The sequence below is a fragment of the Staurois parvus genome, unplaced genomic scaffold (assembly GCF_062004578.1).
Source record: "Staurois parvus isolate SC_StPar_1 unplaced genomic scaffold, SC_StPar_1.0 ptg000261l, whole genome shotgun sequence".
NCBI classification, from domain to species: domain Eukaryota; kingdom Metazoa; phylum Chordata; class Amphibia; order Anura; family Ranidae; genus Staurois; species Staurois parvus.
Window position 1 is genome coordinate 3,640,758 of NW_028318057.1, and position 26,743 is coordinate 3,667,500.

General features: G+C 42.3%; 1 protein-coding gene across 1 annotated transcript in view; it reads right to left on the minus strand.

Moving 5' to 3' along the window:
- Nucleotides 1-26,743, minus strand: part of SORT1 (sortilin 1) — a 168,181-nt gene that overhangs the window by 92,330 nt on the left and 49,108 nt on the right. Inside the window, exons 5-9 of the mRNA XM_089681181.1 lie at nucleotides 25,709-25,873; nucleotides 4,507-4,580; nucleotides 4,370-4,422; nucleotides 4,162-4,298; nucleotides 3,710-3,857 (exon numbers count right to left, since the gene is read on the minus strand). Of these exons, the coding sequence (XP_089537307.1) occupies nucleotides 3,710-3,857; nucleotides 4,162-4,298; nucleotides 4,370-4,422; nucleotides 4,507-4,580; nucleotides 25,709-25,873 (577 nt within the window). The remainder of the gene's footprint in view (nucleotides 1-3,709; nucleotides 3,858-4,161; nucleotides 4,299-4,369; nucleotides 4,423-4,506; nucleotides 4,581-25,708; nucleotides 25,874-26,743) is intronic.

Here is a 26,743-nt window from a genome sequence, read left to right on the forward strand (position 1 = left end):
AAGCTTTGCTACAAAGCTCAAAGTCTACCGAGCAGTAGTGCTAACTATCCAGATGTATGCCAGTGAGACTACGACTTTATACAGGAAGCATACTAGGCAATTGAACCACTTCCACATGACCTGCCTCCACAGACTTTTGAGGATCTGTTGGCAGGACAAGGTGCCAGACACAGTCCTCTCCAGAGCAGACCTGCCATCAGTTCATACCCTGCTGATGAAAGCCCAGACACGCTGGGCAGGCCATGTTGCAAGGATACCAGATCACTGCATCCCTAAAAAGCTCCTCTATGGTGAGCTGTCTAAAGGAAGGGGACAAAAGGAAGCGATACAAAGACACATTGAAAGCTTCCTTCAAGTCCCTGGATATTGACATCACCTTCTGGGAAACCCTAGCACAAGATCGATCGACATGGCGCACGTTGATCCACCAAGGCTGCCAGACATGAGGAAAAAAAAACAAACAAACCATAGCGAAAGAAGCGAGCACTCCGCAAAGCCAGAGCTGCAAATGCTGTTACAGTGGTGCCCACATATGTCTGCCCGACATGTGGCAGAACATTTCCTGCCCGTATAGGCCTTACCAGCCACCTATGGACACACCATGGACAGCCCACTACCTGTTAGATGTCAAGGTCCTCTTTGAAAACGATGGATAATCATCAAGACACCATCAACCTGTCTGGTAGTATGATTAGTGTGGATGCCTGGAGTGTCAACAGTGGGCAAAGACCACTTATTAAACTTTTTTCCAAGATAAAAAGTCCCATTACATTGTCAGGAGAGAGATGTTATTCTATAGTTTGTTCCCAATCCTCAATGAAGATTTGAAACACTGCATAGGAAATGTCTTTGCAGCCATAACCAGTCTAAAAGACCCTTTGTCTGGAACAACAGCCTAATCCTCCAAATGCATGGTAAAAATGCAATGCATCAAACAGTTCAGAAACAAACTTGTAAGTCTGGATCATATAGAACTTGCTGACATACAGGCTCTTCAGGAGTAGACTGTAAGGGCACCAAATCTGAATCAAAGCTAGCAATATGGACATGATGCACACTTACGAACAGAAGACCAGTAGGGTCAGAATTAAGTGCCAATGTGGATGGTACCAAAGCATGCTTTTTGCCTCTGAATAGATTGTTTTATTAGTTGTGCACAGACTGATAAAAAAATCCACAGTGGATATTAGGGGTGTTATGAACACATGGGAAGTATGAACCTCACATTGCAGAGCTATACTCTGAGGAGGACAAAGCTATAGTTATAGGATCTACAGGCGTCAGTTCTTTCTCAGGGACATACAGAATTTGTCCCTAGATGCAAAGAGTATGTGCTGAATTCACCCATTGCAGCAAGACTGCCCTCCAAGCAGCTAATATTAACTGCCTCCCGCCCGCCATATAGTACAATGACGGGCGCAAGGCAGTTCTCTCATATGACGTCCTCCCATTCTAACCGCGCATGCTCGGCTCCGGGAGCAAACAGATCGGCGGTGCGCTGTGTCCCTCGGACACAGCAGATCACCGATCAACGGAAAGAGCCGAAGATGTCAGCTCGGTCATGTGATCAGCTGTGTCCAATCACAGCTGATCACATGTAAACAGGGAAATGCCGGTTATCAGCATTCCTCGGAGGGGACATGTACACTGATCATCAGGGCACTGATGATCAATGTGCCCTGATGATCTGTGTAACCCCAGCAGTACCACCTGTCAGTGCTCATCCATGCCACATTTCAGTGCCTACCAGTACATATCAATGCCACCTATCAGTGCCCATCTGAGCTGCCAGTCAGTGCCACCCAACAGTGCCAGTCAGTGCCACCCAACAGTGCCAGTCAGTGCCACCCAACAGTGCCAGTCAGTGCCACCCAACAGTGCCATATATGAGTGCTGCCTTTCAGTGCCAATCAGTGATGCCTGTCAATGCCCATCAGTGCCTCATCAGTGCCCATCAGTACCACCCATCAGTGCAGCTTATCAGTGCCAATCACAACAACTTCAGTAGCACACATCAGTAAAGGAGAAAATTCACTTATTTACAAAATTTTATAAGAAAACATTTCAGTGGTTTTTGGTTTAAGAAGAAATAAAAAACCCAGAGGTGATTAAATACCAGCAAAATAAAGCTGTGTCACAAAAAAATTATAAAAATGTCATATGGGTACAGCGTCGCATGACCGCGTAATTGTCATTCAAAATGTGACAGCACTGAAAGCTGGAAATTGGCCTGGGCAGGAAGGGGGTACAAGTGCCTTGTAGGCTAGTGGTTAAAGAGGGTCGTAGGTAGCTGGAGGTGACCAAATCCCTGTAGGCAGTGGAACAAGGCTGAAGACTGGGAAATCCATGAGGAGTTACAAGAGCAGAAGCAGCAGTGGGAAAATACTTCTTCTAGAAAGCAGGGCAGGAGAATGAGCACAGAATATGCCAACACTCAACCTAGCAGATGACATCAGTGCCCAGCACCCTCAACTGTAACTGTTACCACTGTAAGATGGTAGTAGCAGGAATTTCAAAATGGCACCCAATACCAACTTTGAGGCAGTGCCCAGTGCTTCAGCCCAACCAGCCTTACCAAACATAAGCCCTCAGAGATTGGGTCGTGCCAGCAGGCCTGTAATGCACTGACTGCTCCATTGGGAAAGCAGTGACTGGAAAGCGTGGTTTCTTACGCATTAGGGCATAAGCCTGGTAAATTACCTTCCATATCAATCTGGAGGTCATCATTCCTTTGTAATGAATAAAAAGAGCTTAAAAAAAAAAAGGATAAAACTGAGCTTTCTAGGTAGGGTTTAGTCAATAAGTGTTGCTGGCCCTTTAGGTTGTTTTTATTTTGTGCAAATACTTTCATCCTCCTGTTGTTGGCAATGTAAACTCACAAGTCTAACAGATTAAGCATTATCCACTCAACAAACCATACTTTTTAAAATGTTATTAGTTTTAATTTTACTCTTTAAGATTTTTTTTTCATATTTCACTGTCCAAAGTAGTATAGTAACATTGTACTACTTTGGGGAAGTACTCAGTTTTGTTTTTTTTTTTGTTTTTTTACACAATTTGCTTATAGCAAAGAATTACTTTGCTATAAGCAAGCTTTTACCTGAATGACATCGATTCATTCAGGGGTTTTTTTTTGTGCTTAGCTGTGATTTGGCCACGGCTAATCACATGACACAGATGGGCTGTGATTGGCCCAGCTTGTGCATGTGACCGCTGTTACCATTCACAGCTAGACACTAGTATACAATTGGATGGCATGAAAGGAAGCCATCCATTGTATACAATTGTCATGTGACCTGCTGTGATTGGTCACAGCAAATCACATGGTACTGGAAACACAGATGTGTCATCGGCCGTATCCGAGGTACACAGACTGTGACAGATCGCGGCCCTGAAAGGACGCCATATGGCATCCACCCGGAGGGACGAGCTGCTCGCCCGGCTGCCATCTGGCTATAGGCCGGGCAGCAACTGGTTAAACGAGTTGGAAAATTTCTCTGACAACAACCACCTGAAGGAGAGGGATGATGAAGATTAGGGGCATTACTTGCCTTTAGAAAAAAATTTATAAATAAAAGTTTTGCTGACCTAAACAGCAAACTTACTTATTTCCCCTCACTTAACCATGGGGGGAAATCACTTCATGAGCACATACATAAACTTTCTATATACAGGTTATTAAATGTATATCATAGTACTATGTACACACCTCCTTCATCATCCACGTGAATAAAGATCAGGTCATTATTGGCTGCCAACACGGAGTAAAACTGCTCATGTGTAACAGATGGAAGTTGAGCAACGTTCCATGTATTGCCAAGGTCCTGAGATACGTGGATCTTCCTCTTCATTCTGTTCTGCAGGAGTAATATCCAAACCTTGGTGTTATTATTTGCATTCTATGTTGGAAACAACCCTCCCCCCCCCCTCAAATTTATTGCTAGGAATCATCTAACCTTCTCCTATAGCCACTTCCTTGCTGCACAATATAGCAAGGAAGAGGCTATCGGCACTGTTCCCTCACTAGAATTCAAGAACCTAGTTTTCAGGTGGTGACTTCCTTAAGTGAAAGTGGCAGTTGAATTCTGGTGATTCTGCTGTTGGAAAGCCAGTGTAACAGGGTTCTGATTTATAGAAAACATGGGTCTGCTCTGCGCTTACCTCTTCCATAACAGATGCCAACAGAAAACGACCCCATAATCCAAACGAGTGGACATGCTCTTTCAGCACGTTGAATGTTTGACCAAAGTCAGATGTCCTCTTCATAGTTAGGGACCAAACTGCCTCAGACCAGTCAGCTTTAAGACAAATAGACATTTTAGCTGTGTTTTTCCCACCAGCAAAAATCGACAGAATACACTATACTTACAACAAGATTCATTTGCGGATGTTACAGTGAACAAGATCATGTTTTTGGGCCCCCTAGAAAAGTATATAGTTGTTACAAGAAACATGGCATTTATTTAAAACTGCACACTGCTTATCAATAAATTGCAGAATTCTCACCATTTAGCAGAGCACACAGATTCATGTATTCGCTTCCATGTTCCTCCAAAATCCTTTGATACCCATAGTTCATACTGAGAAAAGAAGTGTATAAGATTTAGGAAAGGGGTGTAACATCAGAGGTACATGAAAACTAACATTGTGTATTTCCAGTCTTAACACACTTGGCCTACATTGGGGGTGTAAGGAAGGAAGGAAGGAAGGAAGGGTGTGGCAAAAAAAAAAAAAATATTGAAGGCTAGACCCCTTGTAGCTATCCCCCCAGTCCCCAACACTGCCTTCAGTTTTGTGAGCAAGCACCAAAAGTTGTTCTGCAAGTACAGTACACAGTGCCAGTAAACAAGGGACAGAACCTGTCCCCCCAGAGTGACTTCAAGAAAAATCTGAGGGTTAGGGGAAAAAAAAAAAAAATTATCATCCATTGAAGGGACACAGAAACGTAGCAATTCTAGGGCATTTGGGACATCCAAAGCAGTCCAACTGAGGGTTGGGCACTCAGAGATCGAAAAGTCAGCAAGAAATGCAACAGATGTGTACATCTTACTAGAATTGTGAAGGAATAAATATCTGAACAAGACTAGATGTGGGGGAAAAAAAATAAAGATAAAAAGGGTGTTGGGGGGGGGGGGGTGGTTATGGAAATTGCTACTAACAAGGAAGGCATCAGGAAAGAATCTGGAGTTCCAGAGCAGGGTAGGTAGCCCCACTAAAGGAAGAGTACTAAGGAATGATAGACATTAAGAATGTCGAGGTCAACCAAGCAACCTCCACAAGGTCAAAACAATAGGTGGGAGAAAATATGGACCAACAGAAGAGTAGTCAACAGAACAATGCTTATAAGGTGAAGGCAAAAGACTAGGTTACCTAATCCTTGACTGCAGAAAAAAGACATGTTGGACAAACAAGTTAAGTCTCAACCAAAAGCCAACTAGGGGAGAAGCAGGGGGCTGAGGCAGAATACACTTAACCCTCGAATTCAGGAAAAGGGAGATCTTCTCAGTAATCTAAAAGGGAGAGAGGGAAGGAGACCTGTGAAACCAAGAAAGATCGGAGTACCAAGTTCCTGGTTCAAGGCCTGGTTCATATCTATGCATTTTTTTGTGCTTTTTGCAGAAACTCACTACAGACCATTTAACATAGTTTCCTATGGGACACATTCACATCTATGCGTTTTCAGCCACTGCATTTTCGGAAAAGGTCAAGGACTCTTTTCCTGCAGCAGATTGCTACACGCATAGGTGTGAACCAGGCCTTAAGAAAGAAGTGGAGAGATCCACATACATACTTTAAAATTGAGGATATGTTGTATTGCAATAGGATGTACAGGGTCCTCAGAACCAAAGAATGAGAAGGGAACCTTCCAAATCAAACCAATAGTTGACACAGAATAAAATAGAAATTTTCTTGTGAGGAAGGAAAAGTTGCATTTGTAAATAAAAATCTTAAAGGGGAAAAAAAAAACAATCATTGCAGGGATACAGAAACAAGAGTCTTGCATGGAAATAGTGTAAACACTATGAGACAGCCAAACAGTGTCCATCATAAGAAGGCAATCACTCACTGACCGACTGAATTTTCCATTTCCTCCAGAAAATAAAGGTATAGCACACTCTACTGAAGTAGAGCGCAAGGCCTTTTAAAAGTCTGACACATACAAAGATTTTCTTATAATTCGGGGAACGGTCTGTTCCATAGAACCTGACCCAAGAGTAGGGAGGAGAAAAAAAAAAAAAAGTTAGAAATATACTATGACAATTTTGCTCTCTCCTGTTTTAGTAAATCACCTGCAAGGGGTGCAATGATCCTTACATTAATAAACTCCAATGGGGTTAAAAAAAAAAAAAAAAAAAGACCAGAAATGAGAAAAAAAAAAATCATTGATACACCCAAAAGATAAAACTCTAGGCAACACAGGACATATGTCCTAGAGTGTGGGGAGTCAAAATAATTCAGGATTTTGTACACTGGGGGTATAGGAAAACTAGAAAAATAAGAAAAAGAAAAACTAGATAACTAGTTACAGAATCTAAAAGGAAAATCTACATGCTGAATTCTAAGCATTTAAAACTGAAAAAGTTTCAAAAGACACAATAGAATGAGTACACAACCTGCTGGCAATAGAAGGACTACGTTTATCTGATCTGTGGTTCACATTGAAAAGAGTGTGATCGCTAGGAGATATTACATCTATACATACAAACTGAAGACTGTGGTATTGAGGCAAGTGCCTAAAGTGAGAAATAGGAGGTATGGAGATGCCACCATTGAGAATATGATCAAAGAGAAGACTTTCCTCAAAGGGCACATGAATAAAAGGTATTGTTAAAAGTGATTTTAAAAAAGATCAATTTTTTTTTTTTTAACATGTTATACTTACTTGCTCTGTGCAATGGTTTTGCACAGAGCGTCCCCTTCTGGGTTCCCCGCCAACCATCTTGGCTCCTCCTCTTCTCCAAGCACACCATAGCAAGCTGCTTGATATGGGGCCATTGTGCTGTCAGTCTCCAGTTTTCAGCTCTGCCCCTCCAGCGCTCACTAGAGCGCTGGGCTGTGGAGGGATTGGCTCAGGCTCTCAAAGGCTCGCTGAGAGGCTGAGCCAGGTGGTGGTCCAGGCTCCTGGGTGGATCCTGACTATATGGTCAGGTGCTTTCCCCAGCCTGGCCGACGTCAGCAGACTTTAACCCGCTGTCGGCTGAAAACAGGTCACAGCAGTGCAGAACAAACTGTACTCTAGTAATCCAGAGGAGAAGTACAGCTAAAAGAGCTTTGGCTATACTACTACTTTACTTGACTTAACACAGCAATAAATCCGAAATAAAGCACAGGGATAATTTTTCAAGGAATTTCCCTATCTTGGGAAAAAAAGCTTCATCAAATTGTCTTGAGCAGGTTGATTTTCTAAATGCATAGAAGCGTATACTATATGAATCAGGTTTTGACCAATATATCATTTTCAGGAACCTGGTCAAATACACAAAAAAAAAAAAAAATGGCAACTGTGCCAACCCACAACCCGCATTATCAGTAAGGTGCACATGGATGGGCAATGTACATCGCAAACAAAGGATTTCCCAGCAGCACTTACAAGCCAGCCTATGAAACAACCGATTTAGCCCTAACAGTTTGCGTTAAAAACAGAGGGTTTTGTTTGCACACATTCACAAATATATGCATAAGCCACAGTCCCACATCAAGGGTCCTCTGTATACAGTATAGTAACTCAGCAATAACATGGGTCAACATATCAACTCAGAGTGCTACTAGAAGAACGTTTGCATCCACAATCTGCATCCGCAGAAGCTTGAACACCTGGTAGAACTTGAAGAAGGCATGAGCTGACGACCAGCAAAGCTGGTTAACAGAGGCTTGATCTTGGATCACGAAATGTCCACAGATCTGGTGGGGTGAACATGCACGAGTACTGAAAGTGCCTTATTTTTTTTTTTGAGTATATGCTCTTGAGATGAGGTTTCCTATCCACCTGGCAATATAGTGGATTTTGAGACAGGATTTCATTTGTGAAGCCCTAACAAGACAGAGATGTGGCTTTTGTATAAATTCTAATAGTTGTGACATTGTCCAGACAGTGAAGAGCAGTCTCTTTAAAAAGGTGCTTGGGAGCAGTGCACAAAAAGCGAAGGACTAGGCCTTTAAAGGTGAAAGTTGGATATCCAATTTAGGCAAAAAGTTAGGCTTTGGGCACAAAACTACTTGGTCTTTGTGAACTAGTGGCTCTCTTGTAAGGAACCATTCCTAATATATTTTTTACAGATACATCTGACAGACCTGAGAGCCACCAAGAAAGCCATGTTGAAGGAAAGATTGTCCAGAGTTCCCTGATGGGTTCAAAAGGTGGTTTTTGCAGGGCAAAGAACCAAAATTTAAGATCCTAAGGAAGCAGAAGGTGATGTAGCAGTGGTTTAATCAGAGAAACACTTTGAATGGAACACCTGGAAAAGAAGCCAGAGGTTTTTGGAACAATAGACGAGGCGGATACCTGTCTCTTAAGAGTACTTAAGGCCAAATTTGAGAAAAGTCAACTGCCCACCCGCTTATCTAAGCTATATTCCAGAAACTATATTTCAATCTTAATGGCCATAACAGAAGATCTCCGTTGGTGGGATAAACCCATATTCTCATTGTTTGGCAGAGTGGCAATTCTTAAAATGATACTTCCATGCTGGTTATATGTCCTTCAAGAAGTGCTGAGTGCAATACCTCCACTATTCACACGTTCATACCAAAAAATCTGTACGCAATTTATGGCACCGCAAACGTCCACGATTAGCTATGGCCAACTAATCCTGCCAAAACTGAAAGGGGGAATAGGTCTCCCAGACCTCAATTACTACTATTGGATGTGCCATTTATCCAGAATTGTGGACTGATGCGTACACTGCAGGGTAGAAGATTGGGTACATCTAGGAGGCTTCCTTCTCGGCTGAAAGCCCTTCCATGGCTCAAAATATCTCCCACTTCGTCACTTTCCTAAAACTCCAAACTCCACGGCAAAGATATCCAGGCCACTCTCAACATTTGAAAACATCTGTTTGAAAGCCAACCCCCAGCAACACATATCAACAGTCCACAAACTCCTGGGAGCAAACATACCGACAGATACGGGGAAAGCATGTTGCCCATAAAGGTTCGGTGATTGTCAATTCAGGAGATATAAACTCTTGTCCAGGTGGCACAGGACCCTGGCTCTGCTGTAGAAATTTGACCCGACCAAGTGGTTGGCACACTCCTACATGTGTTGTGGGATTGCCCAATGATCCAACCTTTCTGGTCTGATCTCCATCCTATTTTTCTTCAAGTAACTGAAGCCTTAGCCTAATCTCCAGCACAATACTTACTAGACCACTCTGTACTCCCTCTGAAGGCTTAAAACAAGTCACTTGTGATGCACTTGATCAACGTGGCCAAGGCATGCATACCGGTACACTGGGGTTCCTCCCATGTCCCATCCCTTGCAGAATGAGTTGCGGAGATTGAGGAATACATATTGCTAAGGAATTCCCCGCCAAGTTCATTACAAATTGAGCCTGCTGGCTCCATTTTCAAACAAACGACGCTCTCTGACGAATACTGGATGCTACTCCCCGATTCCATATGCCAGCAATCATGATAATCCTGATCGACTCACTCTCCCGGTGAGCCCTAAATTGATTAATCCCCAGACTGAAAATACAAACTTTCTCTGTCGCTCAGTCCTATCTTTCCATTTTTAATATTACAGAAATACGGAATAGAGGTAGGGCATTGACAGGATCGCTCCAAATGAGAGCCGACTGCCCTCTCTCCCTTTTCTCCTCCCACCTAGATACAGGAATGTAAGGGATGGCCCACCCATCTTACTCTACCTAGGCAACCAATCCCTGCCTCCCAATCAAATTTATAAAATAAACAAATCCATGGATCTCTCTGTATAGTAATCCCACTTATTTCCTGAATATATTTAAATACTTCCTTCCAATATTCTTGTATCTTTGGGCATTCCCACCATATATGTGCCATTGTGCCCTTTCCGCCACAACCTCTCCAACATAAAAAGGTGAAACTTTGACTTGTTGTTTATGTGCTTAGAACTTTTAATATTTGGCAGCGCCAAATCCCCATTACCTTTTGCCTTACACAGTGTCTCATACCGAATTCTTGGTTTTTTATTTGCCCCGATAAACCTACGTATCATCTTCTGTATTATCTCAAAAAAGGATCCTGGTATATACAGTTGTGTTCAAAAAAGTGAATAAAGCTCAAAATCCTTCTATTAGCTTTTATTTCCATACACACAAATGCATTGGGAACACTACACATTCTATTCCAAATCAAAACATGACGACAAATATATAAAATTTGTGTTCCTCTAAAAAAAAAAAAATTGAACAAAAGTGATTAGAGTGTTCAAAAAAAAATAGCAGTGTTTGTATTCTTCTTTACAAACTCAAACATTCACTATATAAACTGAAAATGTTTGAAGATTTTGCTTTCCTTTGAATCACTTAATATTTAGTTGTATAAGCACTGTTTCTGAGAACTGCTGTACATCTGTGTTGCATGGAGTCAACCAACTTCTGGCACCTGTGAACAGGTATTCCAGCCCAGGATGATTGGACTACATTCCACAGTTCTTCTCGATTTCTTGGTTTTGCCTCAAAAACTGCATTTTTCATGTCACCCCACAAGTTTTCTATTGGATTAAGATCCGGGGATTGGGCTGGCCACTCCATAAACGCCAATCTTGTTGGTCTGGAACCAAGATGTTGCACGTTTACTGGTGTGTTTGGGGTCATTGTCTTGTTGGAACACCCATTTCAAGGGCATTTCCTCTTCAGCATAAGGCAGCATGACCTCTTCCAAGTATTCTGATGTATTCAAACTTATCCATGATCCCTGGTATGGGATAAAATAGGCCCAACACCGTAGTATGAGAAACATCCCCATATCATAATGCTTGCGCAACCATGCTTCACTGTCTTCACAGTGTACTGTGGCTTGAATTCAGTGTTTGGGGATCGTCTGACAAACGGTCTCTGGCCACTAGACCCAAAAAGAATCTTACTTTCATCAGTCCACAAAATGTTGCGCCATTTCTCTTTAGGCCAGTCAATGTGCTCTTTGGCAAATTGTAACCTCCTCAGCACATCTTTTTTTCAACAGTGGGACTTTGCGGGGTCTTCTTGCAGATAGCTTGGCTTCACATAGGCGTCCTTGCCATTTTGGCTATTCTATCCATTCGAATGGTAGTTTCTCGCTTTCTTGCACGTCTTTCAGGTTTTGGTTGCCATTTTAAAGCATTTGCGATCTTTTTAGCTGAGCAGCCTATCATTTTCTGCACTTCTTTATATGTTTTCCCCTCTCCAATCAACTTTTTAATCAAGGTACGCAGTTCTTCTGAACAATGTCTGGAACGACCCATTTTTCTCAGAATTTCAGAGAGAAATGCACTGTAACCAGCATGTACATATGCTGCCTTCCTTCCTTAAATAAGGGCAATAATTGCCACCTGTTTTTCAAAGATTGAATGACCTCACTAATAGAACTCCACACTATTATTTTGAACATGCCCCTTTCAATTTGTGATTCAATTACACAGATTTAGCAGCATGCATACCATGACTGTTGGATTTCTATTACTCTACTATACCTGCTAGTAAATTATTTGCCATGTAGAAATATCATTTCTACCAAAAACAGTGATTGATCAGGGCAGTGATGTCTGTCTGCTATTATTTTGAACACAACTGTATATTACTAGCATGTAGAACCTATCCAAGATTTTTGGCACTATCACCATCTTTACCAAGTTTATACGACCTATCCCTGAAGCGCCTCCTCTAGACAACCTCCCCAGTTTTCCTTTTATTTCATTTACTAATGGAATATAATTTGCCTGCTAAAGGGCTTTTAATGAAGGAGTCAGTTTTATTCCTAAATAACCCATTTCTTTTTCCCTCCACGTAAGTGTGAATTCTTTTTGTAAGTGTTGCCTCTAAACTTTTGTTATATTAATATTTAAAATCTCTGACTTTGCCAGGTTTATTTTCAGGTTTGAAATCTCCCCATATTGTTTTCATAAGTTCATTAAATTAGGTAGAGTTATTCCAGGGTTACTATATAAAAAACATGTCGTCCGCATATACTGCCACTTTATGCTCCACTAGTCCAATCTTTATTCCTGCTATATCCACACACCTCCTTACCCTTGCCAGGAGAGGTTCTGAGGATATAACAAACAATAAAAGGAGAGTGGGCATCCCTGTCTGGTTTCATTATACATTCTAAAGAACTGGGAAAGGAACCCACTGACCTTGACCGCTGCTGACGGGGCGCTATAGAGTCCTTTTATCCACTTCAACATTTTAGGTCCTAGCCCCAATTCCTCCAACGTATCCATCATAAAACCTCAGTAAACCTGATCAAAAGCCTTTTCAGCATCTATTGACAGACGTAGTGCTGGCAATTTTTCACTTTTAACCTTTTGTAAGAGGAACAATGATCTCAATCCATTATCTCTACCTTCTCTTCCAGGGGTGAATCCCACATGGTCCACGTGTATCCACTCCGGCATCAGATCCTTTAATCTAGTTGCCAACACTTTAGCATATAGTTTAGTATAAACATTTAAGAAAGATATTGGCCTATAACTAGCAAACGGTGTACTGTCTTTCCCTTCTTTGAGTATGACCGTTATATGGGCCTACAGTGATTTCCCGCTCATTTCCAACCCTTCTCCTATTGCATTCATATAGCTACACATTTTGGGGACCAAGAAATCACAACATTTTTTATATTACCCCACCGTATATCCGTTCGGTCCTGGGCTCTTTCCTTTGGCTGTATTTTTAAAGATTTGTAAGATTCATTTCCTCTAGGGTAATAAGTCTCTAGTTTTTCTCCTGCTATTCTTGGCAGTTCAACTTCCTTTAGATATTCTAGTCTCTTTCCTTTATTTCCTCTTTTTTTTTTTGATCTCTGGAACTCACATCGTACAGAAAACTATTATTTTTGAAACTCAGTTGTGGAATAGACCTTTCTCCTTTATCGGCCTTAATTTTTTCTACGCAATTATTTTTTTATTTCTTTTCCTTAATTTTCCAGTACTTTCCGGTCTGTTCCCCCACTGATATCTTTCTTTTGAAACCCTATTAAATACCCTTCTCGACTCCTGTTCCATGAGATGTTTTAGTTCTTCCCTTTTAATGGATTAACTTCTGATATACCTCTGTGCCTGTGTTCTTTTTATGCAACCATTCTAATTTACAAAGCTCTTCAATCACTTCCTTTATTTTTTTTTCCCTCATTCTCTCTTTTTTTTATGCTCCCAACAAGAGCACTATTCCTCTAATATAGGCTTTATGTGCCTCCCAGGCTGTGGCTGCCGATACTCCCTCCGTCTCATTAAGCTCGAAAAATTGCCTTAAATCCCCCCTTAATCTTTCTTCTAATTTGGGGTCTTTAATAAGCATCTCATTTAATCTCCACCATGGTATTTTATCTTGATCCTCATCCACCTGAAGCCTCATTGTGATGGGAGCATGATCTGAGACAGACAGACAATCTCTATATTGGCACTAACCAATGACTCCTATTGTTTAAGTTAGATCATTATGCAAGTCCAGTCTTGAAAACGATCCATGTACGGGAGAGAAGGTATAGTCTTTTTCTCCTGGATGTTTATCTCTCCAAGTATCCATAAATTGCCCTTGATAAAAGTAGATTCTTTAATTATTATTATACAGTATTTATATAGCGCCAAAGGGTTTACTCAGCGCTGTACAATACCAAGGGGGACAGAACATGAGACAAGACAGAAACAATACAATACACAAGGGGTTCGAGGGCCCTGCTCTTTCGAGCTTACAATCTAGGAGGGAGGGGAAAGTGGTACAGGAGGAAATGGCTGTGGAGGATGGAGTGGTGGGAGGAGTGGAGGAGGTCAGTTGTTAGGTGAAGGTGGGGTAGGCTTCCCTGAAGAGGTGGGTTTTCAGGGTGTGCCTGAAGGTGAGGAGGGTAGGTGACAGTGATGGATTGGGGTAGGGAGTTCCAGAGAATGGGGGAAGTCCTGGAGAAATCCTGCAATCGGGCAGGGGAGGAGGAGATCAGGGAGCTAGAGAGGAGGTCCTGTGAGGAGCGAAGGGCACGGGAAGGGCACGGGTTGGGGCGGCATTGTGAATGGCTTTGTAGGTCAGAGTTAGTTTGAATTTGATGCGCTGGGCAATCGGGAGCCAGTGAAGGGATTGGCAGAGGGGGGTGGCAGATGTGGAGCAGTTGGTGAGGTGGATGAGTCTAGCCGCTGAGTTCAGGACAGACTGGAGTGGGGATAGCGTTTGCTTGGGTGGGCCAGTGAGAAGGGAGTTGCAGTAGTCCAGGCGTGAGATGAGGGAGTGAGCGAGTTGTTTAGTAGTGTCTGGGGTGAGGAAAGGATGGGGGTGGGGGGGGGCGCGGGGTGGTGGGAAGACCAGGAGCTCGGTTTTGGACAGGTTTAATTTGAGGAAATGGAGCGACATCCAGTCTGATATGTCGTTCAGGAGGTGGGCGATGCAGGCGGAGAGGTAAATTTGTGTGTCGTTGGCATAGAGGTGGTAATTGAAGCCGTGGGAGTGTATTCATTTGCCAAGGGAGGAGGTGTAGATGGAGAAGAGAAGGGGCCCGAGGACAGAGCTTTGGGGGACTCTGACAGAGGGGAAGAGAGGGGGAGGTGGCAGTGTTATAGGCGACACTGAAGGAGCATTGGAATAGGTAGGAGGAGAACCAGGAAAGAGCAGCGTCCCCGATGCCAAGGTAGTGACGTTTAGTAAGGAGGAGAGGGTGGTCGACAGTGTCGAAGGCCGCGGAGAGGTCAAGGAGCAGGAGGACAGAATAATGATTAATGATTTAAGGTTCTTCTCCCCCTTTCTCCTCGTAGGAGGATGACGCATCAAACTGAGGATCCATACACAAATTAAAGTCCCCGGCCACCATCAAATCACCTTTTGTAAATTCGGCAAGTTCTCTTAACACTCCCTCTAGGAATGCTGCTGGATTTTTGTTCGGACAATAAATATTATCCAGTGTATATTCAGCTCCTTGTAAATTTTCCAATCAAAAATAAACGGCCCTCTGGATCTTCCCTTTTTCCTTTCAATGTGAAGCTCACATTCTTTGACAGCCCTATCACGACTCCTTTAGCCCTTTTGACTAGGGAGTCTGCATAATACCATGTTACATATACAGTTGCAAGAAAAAGTATGTGAACCCCTTGGGATTACGTGGAGTTTTGCATGAATTGGGCATAAAATGTGCTCTGAACGTCATCTAAGTCACAACAATAGAAGAACACTGTCTGCTGAACATAATACTACACAAACATTAGATGTTGCCATGGTTTAATTGCACATAACATGTAAACATTCACAGTGCAGGGAGGAAAAAGTATGTGAACCTTTGGACTTAATAACTGGTTGACCCTCCTTTGGCAGCAATAACCTCAACCAAACGTTTCCTGTAGTTGCAGATCAGACCTGTACAACGATCTGGAGTAATTTTGGACCACTCCTCTTCACAAAACTGTTTCAGTGTAGCAATATTCTTGGGATGTCTGGTGTGAATCGCTCTCTTAAGGTCATGCCACAGCATTTCAATCGGGTTGAGGTCAGGACTCTGACTGGGCCACTCCAGAAGGCATATTCTGTGCTGTTGCAGCCATTGTTTTGTTGAATTACTTGTATGCTTTGGGTCATTGTCCTGTTGCATCACCCATCCTCTGCAGAGCTTCAGTTGGCGGACAGATGGTCGTACGTTTTCCTGCAAAATGTCTTGATAAACTCTGGAATTCATTTTCCCATCAATGACAACAATCCATCCAGGCCCTGAGGCAGCAAAGCAGCCCCAAACCATGATGCTCCCTCCGCCATGTTTTACAATGGGGATGAGGTTTTGATGTTGGTGTGCTGTGCCTTTTTTTCTCCACACATAGTGTTGTGTGTTCTTCCCAAACAACTCAATCTTGGTTTCATCTGTCCACAGTATATTTTGCCAGTAGTGCTGTGGAACATCCAGGTGCTCTTTTGCATACTTCAAACGTACTGCAATATTCTTTTTGGACAGCAATGGCTTCCTCCGTGGTGTCCTCCCATGTACTCCATTCTTGTTTAATGTTTTCCTTATTGTAGATGTGTCAACAAAAATGTTAGCATGTGCCAGAGATTTCTGTAGGTCTTTAGCTGACACTCTGGGATTCTTCTTTACCTCATGCAGCATTCTGCTCTGTGCTCTTGCAGTTATTTTTACAGGACGACCACGCCTAGGGAGAGTAGCAACAGTGCTAAACTTTCTCCATTTGTAGACAGTCTGTCTTACCGTGGACACATGAACATCAAGGCTTTTGGAGATACTTTTGTAACCCTTTCCAGCTTCATGCAAGTCAGCAATTCTTGATCGTAGGTCTTCTGATAGCTCTTTTCTGCGAGGCATGGTTCACATCAGACAGTGCTTCTTGAAACCAGTAAACCCAAAACAGGTGTGTGTTTTTTAAGGGCAGGACAGCTGTCAGCAACACATCCAATATCATCACACTGATTGGAGTCAAAGTTGGCTCACTCCTGGCTCCAATTATCTCTGGGAGAAGTCATTAAGCTAGGGCTTCACATACTTTTTCCTCCCTGCACTGTGAATGTTTACATGTTATGTGCAATTAAACCATGGCAACATCTAATATTTGTGTAGTATTATGTTCAGCAGACTGTGTTCTTCTATTGTTGTGACTTAGATGACGTTCAGAGCACATTTTATGCCCAATTCATGCAAAACTCCATGTAATCCCAAGGGGTTCACATACTTTTTCTTGCAACTGTAGCTTTGAATATACAGTCCGGTCCATAAATATTGGGACAGCGACACAATTCTAACATTTTTGGCTCTATACACCACCACAATGGATTTGAAATGAAATGAACAAGATGTGCATTAACCGCAGACTGTCAGCTTTAATTTGAGGGTATATACATCCAAATCAGGTGAACGGTGTAGGAATTACAACAGTTTGCATATGTGCCTCCCACTTGTTAAGGGACCAAAAGTAATTGGACAGAATAATAATCATAAATCAAACTTTCACTTTTTAATACTTAGTTGCAAATCCTTTGCAGTCAATTACAGCCTGAAGTCTGGAACGCATAGACATCACCAGACGCTGGGTTTCATCCCTGGTGATTCTCTGCCAGGCCTCTACTGCAAATGTCTTCAGTTCCTACTTGTTCTTGGGGCATTTTCCCTTCAGTTTTGTCTTCAGCAAGTGAAATGCATGCTCAATTGGATTCAGGACAAGTGATTGACTTGGCCATTGCATAACATTCCATTTCTTTCCCTTAAACTCTTTGGTTGCTTTTGCAGTATGCTTTGGGTCATTGTCCATCTGCACTGTGAAGTGGCGTCCAATGAGTTCTGAAGCATTTGGCTAAATAAGAGCAGATAATATTGCCCGAAATAGTTCAGAATTCATCCTGCTGCTTTTGTCAGCAGTCACATCAATAAATACAAGAGAACCAGTCCCATTGGCAGCCATACCTGCCCACGCCATGACACTACCACCACCAAGCTTCACTGATGAGGTGGTATGCTTAGGATCATGAACAGTTCCTTTCCTTCTCCATACTCTTCTCTTCCCATCACTCTGGTACATGTTGATCTTGGTCTCATCTGTCCATAGGATGTTGTTCCAGAACTGTGAAGGCATTTTTTAGATGTCGTTTGGCAAACTCTAATCTGGCCTTGCTGTTTTTGAGGCTCACCAATGGTTTACATCTTGTGGTGAACCCTCTGTATTCACTCTGGTGAAGTCTTCTCTTGATTGTTGATTGACACACATACACCTACCTCCTGGAGAGTGTTCTTGATCTGGCCAATTGTTGTGAAGGGTGTTTTCTTCACCAGGGAAAGAATTCTTCGGTCATCCAGCACAGTTGTTTTCCGTGGTCTTCCGGGTCTTTTGGTGTTGCTGAGCTCACCAGTGCGTTCCTTCTTTTTAAGTATGTTCAAACAGTTGTTTTGGCCACGCCTAATGTTTTTGCTCTCTCTGATGGGTTGGTTTTGTTTTTTCAGCCTAATGATGGCTTGCTTCACTGATAGTGACAGCTCTTTGGATCTCATCTTGAGAGTTGACAGCAACAGATTCCAAATGCAAATAGCACACTTGAAATGAACTCTGGACCTTTTATCTGCTCATTGTAATTGGGATAATGAGGGAATAACACACACCTGGCCATGGAACAGCTGAGAAGCCAATTGTCCCATTACTTCTGGTCCCTTAAGAAGTGGGAGGCACATATGCAAACTGTTGTAATTCCTACACCGTTCACCTGATTTGGAAATACCCTCAAATTAAAGCTGACAGTCTGCAGTTAAAGCACATCTTGTTCGTTTCATTTCAAATCCATTGTGGTGGCGTATAAAGCCAAAAATGTTAGAATTGTGTCGATGTCCCAATATTTATGGACCTGACTGTATCTTCACATTTGTATCATGGATTAAATGTGTTTCTTGAAGAAACACTACATCTATGAGTATTGAAATATTTCCCTTGTGTCTTTTGGTGGGGGAGTTCAACCCTTTCACATTAGAAGTCAAACTTCATAAACTTTCATTTTAGTCATTTCCTGCCCTACTAGAGATGCTTTCATGAATTACAAAAAAACAAGATGCAGAAAAATCGAAATGTGGCCAGTCTCCCTTTTTCCTCCCATTCTACCTTTCCCCCTTTCCCTCCCTTGTCCACACTGACCACCCACCCTCTTCCTACCTCCTCATGGAACCATTAGCAACAAGAGTTAGATCTCTGGAAACCATTTCAGGTTTCTTAAATCGGCAAGAGGGAACATAAAATGGTTTGCAGATTATGTCATCTCATATGATCTCAACCTGCATCCTCCCTGGCTGCTGTACAAAAAAAGGATAGTCTGAATTTAACTCTGTATCCCATTACAAAGTGAACAAGTCTAAATCATATATCCTCCACCTTGGCATGCACCCTACCAGTGGAATGTTTATCAAAGCTCATTACCCGTATGCCTGGGCTGAAGATACCATAGCTAACTTGGGTGTGCAGTTTACCAAAATGGTGTCCTCTTTGTATCAAACAAACTACATCTTCTTGTAAATCTCTCTCGACTTTCTTAATTCATGCTTTCCTGGTTAGGCAGACTAGCTGCATTCAAAATGCTTAAACTACCACAACTGTTATACTTTTTTAGGTTACTGCCTAATCCAGTACCTTCAACCCAATTTAGAAATCTACAATCAATTCTTTACTGGTATATGTGGCAGGGCAAGAAATCAAAATGCTCTTGTACCAAGCTCCTTAAACACAGGTCCGTGGGGGACATGGGCTACAATGACTTTAGAGATTACTATAATGCCACCTTGTTATCACAACTTAATGCATGGCTCATGCCTGCTACCCACAGCATATGGACAGAATTAAAACCCTTCAAGTACCGGGCAAGGACCTTTATAACTGGTTACTTCCTAATTTGCAGGTACAAAATACAGATACATTTTTTTCCCCAAAAAAATATAGTGGATATAAAAACCCTACACACCCCTGTTAAAATGTCAGGTTTCTGTGATGTAAAAAAAATGACAAACATAAATCATTTCAGACCTTTTTCCACCTTTAATGTGACCTAAACACTAAAATAATGTGGTTGCATAAGGGTGCACACCCTCTTATAACTAGGGATGTAGCTGTGTTCAGAATTAAGCAATCACATTAAAAAAATCATGTTAACACAGGAGTCAGTACATACCTGCCATCATTTAAAGTGCCTCTGATTAACCCCAAATAAAGTTCAGCTGTTCTAGTAGGTCTTTCCTGACATTTTCTAAGTCGCATTATACAGCAAAAGCCATGGTTTGCAGAGAGCATCTAAAGCATCAGAAGGATCTCATTGTTAAAAGGTATCAGTCAGGAAAAGGGTACAAAAGAATTTCCAAGGCATTAGATATACCATGGAACACCGTGAAGACAGTCAAGTGGAGAAAATATGGCACAACAGTGACATTACCAAGAACTGGACTTCCCTCCAAAATTGATGAAAAGACGAGAAGAAAACGGGTCTGGGAGGCTGCCAAGAGACAATGGAGCTGCAGGAATATCTGGCAAGTACTGGCTGTGTGGTACATGTGACAATTATCTCCCGTATTCTTCATATATCTGGGCTATGGTGTAGAGTGGCAAGATGGAAGACTTTTCTTACGAAGAAAACCATCCAAGTCCAGCTAAATTTTGAAAAATACATCTAAAAGACTCCCAAAAGCATGTGGGAAAATGAGTTGTGGTCTGATGAAACAAAGTTCGAACTTTTTGGCCAGAATTCCAAAGGATATGTTTGTCACAAAAACAACACTGCCCATCACCAAAAGAACACCATACACACAGTGAAGCATGGTGGTGGCAGCATCATGCTTTGGGGCCGTTTTTCGTCAGCTGGAACTGGGGCCTTCGTCAAGGTAGAAGGAATTATGAACAGTTCCAAATACCAGTCAATATTGGCACAAAACCTTCAGGCTTATGCTAGAAAGCTGAACATGAAGAGGAATGTCATCTATCAGCATGACAATGACCCATAGCATACATCCAAATCAACAAAGGAATGGCTTCACCAAAAGATTAAAGTTTTGGAATGGTCCAGCCAGAGCCCAGACCTGAATCTGATCAAAAATCTATTGGGTGATCTGAAGAGGGCTGTGCACAGGAGATACCCTCACAATCTGACAGATTTTGAGTGTTTTTACAAAGAAAAGTGAGCAAATATTGCCAAGTCAAGATGTGCCTTGCTGATAGACTCATACCCAAAAAGACTGAGTACTGTAATAAAATCAAAAAAGATACTTCAACAAAGTATTAGTTTACTTGCAACCATATTTTATTTTTTTTTTGTATTTTTACTTAGTTGAACAACAAACTGAAATCTTTTAGGTGGAGCTGAGTTGTACAGTTTATAAGTTACGTTAAAAAAAAAAAAATGTGGAAAAAGTTCTGAAATGCTTTGTCTCATTTTTTACATCAGAGAAACCTGACATAACAGAGGTGTGTAGACTTTTTATATCCACCGTACGTTTCATTTTCTGTCTCTACATATTTTTTGTCTAAAGTGCCTCACGGTAGCACCCCAGTCCAACTCCCAATCCCTAGCTCCACTCTTAGACATCTTATACCCGACATATGCCTGAATGCATGGATACAGCGAAACAATACTCACGTGGCAGACCTTTACTCCCTAAACCTACTCAAATTATTTTCTACACCCCAAAAAAGGAATATGACCTCCCATTCTCAGAACACTTTAGATATTCCCATATTACTCAGTGCCTGCTTCACTCCCCTGGCTTATTTAAATACTTGCCTACCAGGCACTTTTACCCCCTTCCTGCCCAGGCCAATTTTCAGCTTTCAGCGCTGTCGCACTTTAAATGACAATTGCATGGTCATGCAACACTGTACTCATATGAACGTTTTATCATTCTTTTGAGACAGATCAAGCTTTCTTTGGTGGTATTTAATCACCCCTGGTGTTTTCTATTTTTTGCTCAAACTAAAAAATACTGAAAATTATTTTTTTTACATTTCTGTCATAAAATGTTGTAAATAAGTAATTTTTCTCCTTCACTGATGTGCGCTGAGGCTGCAGTGATGGGCACTAAAAGGCAGCACTGTTGAGGAGGCACTGGAAGGTAGCACTGAAAGGCAGCACTCTCATATGGCTCTGATAGGTGGCACTGAAAGGCAGCTCAGATGGGCACTGATATGTGGCATTGATGTGCACTGGTAGGAACGGATATGTGGCACTGACAGGTGGCACTGATGGGGCCCCGATGATCAGTGAAGATGTCCCCTCTGAGGAATGCTGCTTACCCACTTACCTCTCCTCACGCGCTGTAACTGGCATTTCCTTGTGTACATGCTATCAGCTGTGATTGGACACAGCTGATCACATGACAGAGCCGACATCATTAGTTCTTTCCTCTGATCAGTGATCCACCACTGATTGCCATGCCGCACACCCCCAGGGGTGCACATGCGCCGTTAGAGTGGGAAGGAGTCATAGGACGTCCTACCTGAATGAGAGAACCACCGCCTGTCCTTCATTTCCTTATATGCCGGGCAGGAGGTAGTTAAAAACATTGACAAGCCTGGAGATTTCTGTCTGAGGAAAACCTAGTTACGAAGAGGATATCCCTTTTCTACAATCTGTTGACCCCCCTTTTGAGATGGGGATGAGACATCGGTACTGCCCTTACAGACTCCCAGTGGAAGGCTATTTTGGAAGCTACCTTCAAAAGCTACTTTGTCCGCTGACCTTTGGGAACGAACCCATGAAATTACTCTTTGGCGGTACATGACGCCTCAACCCCCACAAAAAGGACTCCTCTGCTTCTTCTCTATGCAGGAGCGGCTGTAGGTCCACAGGTAATCTACACCACATTTTCTGGACGTATACACCAAATATCCAAATTCTGGGTGGACATTTTCCAGCTAACATCTTAGATCACCAAAGCTTAGCTTACACCCTTCCCCCAAATAGGTATTGGTATAGAGACCCTCCCCTCCCCTTGTTCAATACCTCCTTAGCTGTCAGACTAGTTGTAGCTTGTCACTGGAATTTCGTTACCCTTCCTACCAGCTCAGGAGTGATCACTCTAGTCCACACCTATGGCATCTACAAAAGGAATGTTTGCCTTCAGTAGAGGTTGCCTTCACTCTGTGTTAGATATATGGTTTCTTTGGCTTACCTGGTATGAAAGGAGTTATGTCTCTGTACAATGCAACCTTTCCAGGTCTCAATCTTTCACTCAAACAGTATTACTTTCTCTACATCTTACTTTACACGTTTCACATCTTTATGGCTTACAATAATTGCACTTTTGTACTTGTTATTCCTCTTTTTCCTACATGATAGTCACATGTTGATTTGCATGCGCAAATTCTCAAACATATAGAAATTATCCAAACATTCTAGAAATGTAACATTGATTCCATCCACAAACATTTGCTCAAAATGGGAGAAAAGCTATAGATTGTACATGGATAGAGAGGAATGGGAGGATATCTGGAATAATAACAAAATATCCATACCCTCTACAAGGGGAATCAATATAAAATTATTTCGCTGGTACCTCACTCCTGAACTTCTCCATACACTCAACTCGGCATTACCTTTAACCTGTTGGAGATGCAATGAGTATCTAGAGACTTTATATCACATTTACTGGGAATGTCCCAGCACACGCCCTTTCTGGGAAACTACTTAAATTCTTCTAGAATTAAATTTTTGCTCCCCTTCCCAATCGCTTTAGACCCAGCCCATTATCTTTTCGGCTTGCTTAAGCCAGACTAAACTGGCCATAAAACTGATTAATAACATTGTCTGCAACGAGATGCTCAATAGCATTAAAACAGAAGACATCCTCCAAGGAGGATTTCCATAAATGACATTCTTGACATTTATAACATGGAATACTTAACAGTTAGACTTGGTAACAATCACTAAATTCAACAGTCTTGCTCCCCTGGCATATCCTGCACTAGCAATAACCCCTTTAACCGCCTCCCGCCCCCCATATAGTGTAATTATGGGCGCAAGGCGGTTCTCTCATTCTGGAAGGACATCATCCTATTCTAACCACGCATGCGCGTCTCCGGGAGCGTGCAGCGCGGCGATCGGTGGTGCGCTGTGTCTCTCGGACACAGCCGATTACTGATCAACAGAAAGAGCCGAAAATGTCGGCTCGGTCATGTGATCGGCTGTGTCCAATCACAGCCGATTGCATGTAAATAGGGAAATGCCGGTTATCGGCATTTCTCTCCTCACGAGCGGTCACGCTGGCAGTTCGAGAGGAGAGCAGAGACGGTAATCGGCATCCCTCAGAGGGGACATGTACACTGATCATCAGGGCACTGATTATCAGTGTGTCCTGATGATCTGTGTAGCCCCAGCAGTGCCACCTGCCAGTGCCCATCAGTGCCACCTGCCAGTGCCCATCAGTGCCACATATCATTGCCTACCAGTGCCCATCTGAGCTGCCTTTCAGTGCCACCTAACATTGCCAGTCAGTGCCACCTAACAGTGCCATATATGAGTGCTGCCTTTCAGTACCAATCAGTGATGCCTGTCAATGCCCATCAGTGCCACCTACCAGTGCCTCCTCATCAGTGCCACCTATCAGTGTAGCCTATCAGTGCCCATCACTGCAGCCTCATTAGCGGACATCAGTGAAGGAGAATCACTTATTTCCAAAATTTTATAACAAACTAAGGAAAAAAAAATTTTTTTTTTTCAAAATTCAGTGGTTTTTGGTTTAAGAAAAAATAAAAATCCCAGAGGTGAATACCACCAAAATAAAGCTCTGTCACAAATGATAAAAATTTCATATGGGTACAGTGTTGCATGACCGCGCAATTGTCATTCAAAGTGTGACAGCGCTGAAAGCTGGAAATTGGCCTGGGCAGGAAGGGGGTATAAGTGCCCTGTAGGCTAGTGGTTAAAGGGTGTATAGACCGGGTCTTACATATTCAAAGACTGGGGAGGGGGTTATTGACTCTTCCCTTCCTCCCCCTCCCCCCTCTTACCTCTTCAACAGCCTCCTTTTAACATTTCTCTCCATTACATTTAGATTTTCTTCTCTGTCTATATTCTCCAATTTTTTTCCTCTAACCATAACGCTAATATGGGTTCTAGATTACAATAGTTATCTGCTGCTTGCTTATTATAAAACCTATTGTTAGAGGATATACTATAGTGCTTTTCATATAAACTCATGAGAGCATGCCAATGGAACTTTTCTGAAATTGGGTTTTGGCATCTTGAACGGGTTTGAACCAAACAACCACTATCTGAACTTTTCAGAAAGTCGTTAATGTTAAACTCAACAATAGCACATACAAGCAGCTGTATTCTGTGATGTTTGATTGAAGTATAAGTGAAGTGATCTATATCTTCCATTGTTTGTCACAGCAGTTCTGAATGCATACAGAAGGATATATCAAACTCATGTGCTCATATTCTATTTAAAAATGTTCAAACAACAAAAGCACCGAAACAAAAAAAAACCCCACACAACCCAAGGAAACGATCACAGTCACACATCAAAAGTGAGGACTATGCCCTAGCTTACAAAGCTAGGCATCAGAAGCCTGATGGTAGAAGGCCCATTAATCTGGTGGAGTGAGCATGTAGGTTTACTGGAGGCACCAAATGGTTTAGATGACAGGCTCTTATGAGCGGTCTTGTCCACCTGGAAAAAGTGGACTTGGAAGCAGGGTGTCTTTCAACACCATTTTAGCAGAACAAAGTGTTTTTGGTAGAGGCTGTGGCTTTTAAATAAACTTTGTGTCCTGTGTTAGTGCATCACTGTAAGCACACTGCTTTACAAAGCAGTGTGCAGGAGATGACAGGTGAGAAAACTGTAATGTTTACAAACAGTTCTCCCCACCTCCACCCATCAGAGATGCTCGGCAATCACTGGGCACTGGCGATTAATCACCGCCTGGGACCAGGTGATTGACGGCGCGTGCCCCCTACCCAGAACAGCAAAATCACGTATATATACACACATACGTGATTTTGGGCACCCGTGCCTCCCTGTAGCAGTACTTCTGCTATAGGGCGGGTGGGAAGCAGTCAAATATTACACATCAAACATAATTAAGCTTTGTTCTACTCACTTGCATACTAATAAGCAGCAGATTTGTGGGATCTTCAGGATTGTAAGATACTGGCCTCGAAGGGTGGAAAGGCAAATCTGTTTGCACAAACGTTTTTGCAAAGTCCGAAGATCGAAATATACGACCACCACTGCTCCCTCCAGACACTTCAGCAACCAGAACAACCTATGGAGAAAAAAAAAAAAAAAAAAAAATTGGGGGAATTTTCTAAAATTGGAGCAGACAATCTGCAGCAGCTGAGCATGATAACCCAGCTTCCTCAGTTAACCATTTCCAGTCTTTAGGAAGTGTATAAACAAAACAACCAAAAGGGTAAAGTGGTTATACCAGGATCATAGTTAAGGTTGCAACCATGATCCCGGTATAAATTTTTTTCAGCTGGCGATTTCCAAAATAGTAATCCTAGTGGAGCTGGCAGAAAGGAGACCCACTTTGGGCATCCAAAGGCTGCGACTGGCAGGCATGAGCTTTCTGTGACACAATGAGAGGAACTGAAGTTGTTCCTCCCATTGTGTGACATCAGAAACCAAAAGCAATGAGGATTTTATCACTTCTGGTTTTGGTCTCATATAAAACAATCAGTTAGCAGATCTCGGTTTGATCAGATGCTTTGGAGGCCAGAGAGATCTGTGGTCTGTAAAAATACGAACGAGTACTTAGGACCCACACGCATATATAAACTGTGATTACATTGCACCACACATGTGAGGTATTGCCTCAAAAGTCAGAAGACCAATAATTCTAGCGCCAGACCCCGTGTAATTCTAAACCGACAACGTGTAAAGGCTTTTATATCATCGCCTATTGTGATTTTTAGATACTGTAGTTTAGTGCCATTTCCATACGCAAATCTCTCTCTCGTTTTCTAGCAAAAAAACACCAATATGGCGCAGACTGGAACTGGTTAAGCTGAAAAGTTAAAATAAAGCTATAAGCCAACTTGTTCCCATGTACAGCTTCACCAGTCTTTGTAAATTACAGGCAAATATTGGCATAGATGCATGAGTACTTTAGGTAGTAATCAAAAGAGGTATG